At 54.2% G+C, this 1,849-nt stretch overlaps 1 protein-coding gene across 1 annotated transcript; it reads left to right on the top strand.

Moving 5' to 3' along the window:
• Window positions 1-609: 609 nt before the first annotated feature.
• On the top strand, window positions 610-1,803 carry CTAM01_17263 (uncharacterized protein; the record flags this gene model as incomplete). Its single annotated transcript, XM_060533250.1, has 1 exon — window positions 610-1,803. A coding segment is annotated over one exon (1,194 nt), but the record flags the coding sequence as incomplete, so codon positions are not given.
• Window positions 1,804-1,849: the final 46 nt, after the last annotated feature.

The following is a 1,849-nucleotide window of genomic DNA, read 5'->3' as shown; positions in this document are numbered from 1 at the left end:
GCATGTGTAAAGCGTTGAGAAGTTGATCGTCAAGGTGGAGAGCTTCTACAAGCTAATTGAGTCGGCACAGGCGTTTCCTGCGCCTGAGGGCTTGGACGCGGACGGCGTGGATCTAGGAGACATGTCCAATCTTGTCAACTTTTAGTCATTCATGCACTGGGCACACTCCGTTGAGTGGTTGAGAACGGCAATCTTTGTCGTGCGATCGCACGACCAGATGGGGACGCGAGCAGGAAGCAGTAGAGGGATACAGGGGCAAGATTCGGTCTGCTGAGTGAATAGCGTCGTCAGGGCACAAGGCGAAGAGAATGAATGCGGCGAACGTGCTGGCATTGGGCCTCATAGGTACCGTAGACACACGAAAGGTTTCCAATCTCCGATGGCCCTAGTATGAGGTCTCCAATAATTCCATCTCGCAACTGAAGACGGAGCGGACCTGCATTGTATTGTCTTCCTATGGCTCGACGGTCCCGAATCATCACGTGCGTTGTTGAGCGGCCAGCCTGTATAAGTAGGACGCGACCAGCTGCAACCAGAAGTCGTCTCGAGGTCTCGCCATCAAACCTTCTCTCGATTCATACTTGAACATCACACCAGAGTCACACAACCATGTTGGACAGACTACCCCCCGAGCTTGTTGGTATCATCTTTAACGATTGTGACCGTCCAACACGGATACGCGTCTTGCAGTGCTCCCAGAAGTTTCGGCAAGCCTTCAGACCACGGATTTATCGGCACAACGTTCTGTCAGAACGCTGTTCTGCTGCTCGATGGGCAGTTGTTCACTGCCGTGATGATGCCGTGGCATTCCGTGTAGTCGAGGCATCGGTGTATGCTGGGATGGATGTTTGGGCCCCGCAGTTCGCCATCACGCTGGCCGACATGTTCTCAGTGCGGTTTGTATCGAAGCTTTCACGAATTCTGGGTCAGTCTGCTGCTAGCCTGTCCCCATTTGCCGTCGCCGTTCTCAAGCGAAGAGAGGAACTCGTCACGTCTATTCTAAGCATGACGAGTGCAACGGAATGGCACTTGGATAAGTTGCTTGCTCCAGATATCACGACGTATCTGGGAAAGTTGACAGGAGATCAGCCGTCATCAAGTAGCCAACTTACGCCTCTTCATATTGCCTCCGCCACTGGTCTGGACGCTGTCGTCAAGCGGATCCTCGAAAAACCGGCACCGGGGGTGGTCTCGAAAGACGCGCGTGGCCCCACCCCGCTGTCCTATGCGGTACAGTGCCCGCTTGCACGTAGTTCAACCATCCGACTACTCCTTCGACAACAGACCGATGTTTATGGCAGGATAGCCCCCGAGAACCACGCGGACCGCCTCTTGAAACACTGCTGCCGAAATGGCCTATTTCGCCTTGCCGCATGTTTCCTTGAACATGAAGTACGATGTGACCTGCAACATCTCCTTCGCTTGGCTCTTCTGGCTCCCTCAGCGTCTCTTCCGGGGAGGTCTAGCTCCGATAGAGACGTCTTGATTCGGAGGCTGATTCGACGCGGGGTCAATCCGAACGGCATGGTGCGGGCAACAGATGTCGATGTTGATAAACGGCCGCTCCTGTCTGAGTTGGCAATGACATCGCATTCGGCGACAAAATATCTGCTTGCCATTCGAGGCGTCGATGTGAACGTCCAGGATAAGTACGGCCAGACGGCCTTAACTCGGTTGTTATTGGAAAACCACTCGGCGCGCAACACGGTAGCACTGCTCCTAGAGCGCGGGGCAAAGTTACAGCCACACTCCCTTGGAGGTATCATACGGGATACAACGTTCCGGACGCACCAGGAGCTCGTGACGTTGGTTTCACGTCGCGAAAACACATTCGAACTGTTTCGTCTCC

The sequence above is a fragment of the Colletotrichum tamarilloi genome, assembly GCF_030869305.1.
Source record: "Colletotrichum tamarilloi strain Tom-12 chromosome Unknown Scaffold_454.1, whole genome shotgun sequence".
NCBI classification, from domain to species: domain Eukaryota; kingdom Fungi; phylum Ascomycota; class Sordariomycetes; order Glomerellales; family Glomerellaceae; genus Colletotrichum; species Colletotrichum tamarilloi.
Note: the sequence above shows the minus strand (reverse complement) of the source record. Positions and strands in the feature narration are given on the sequence as shown.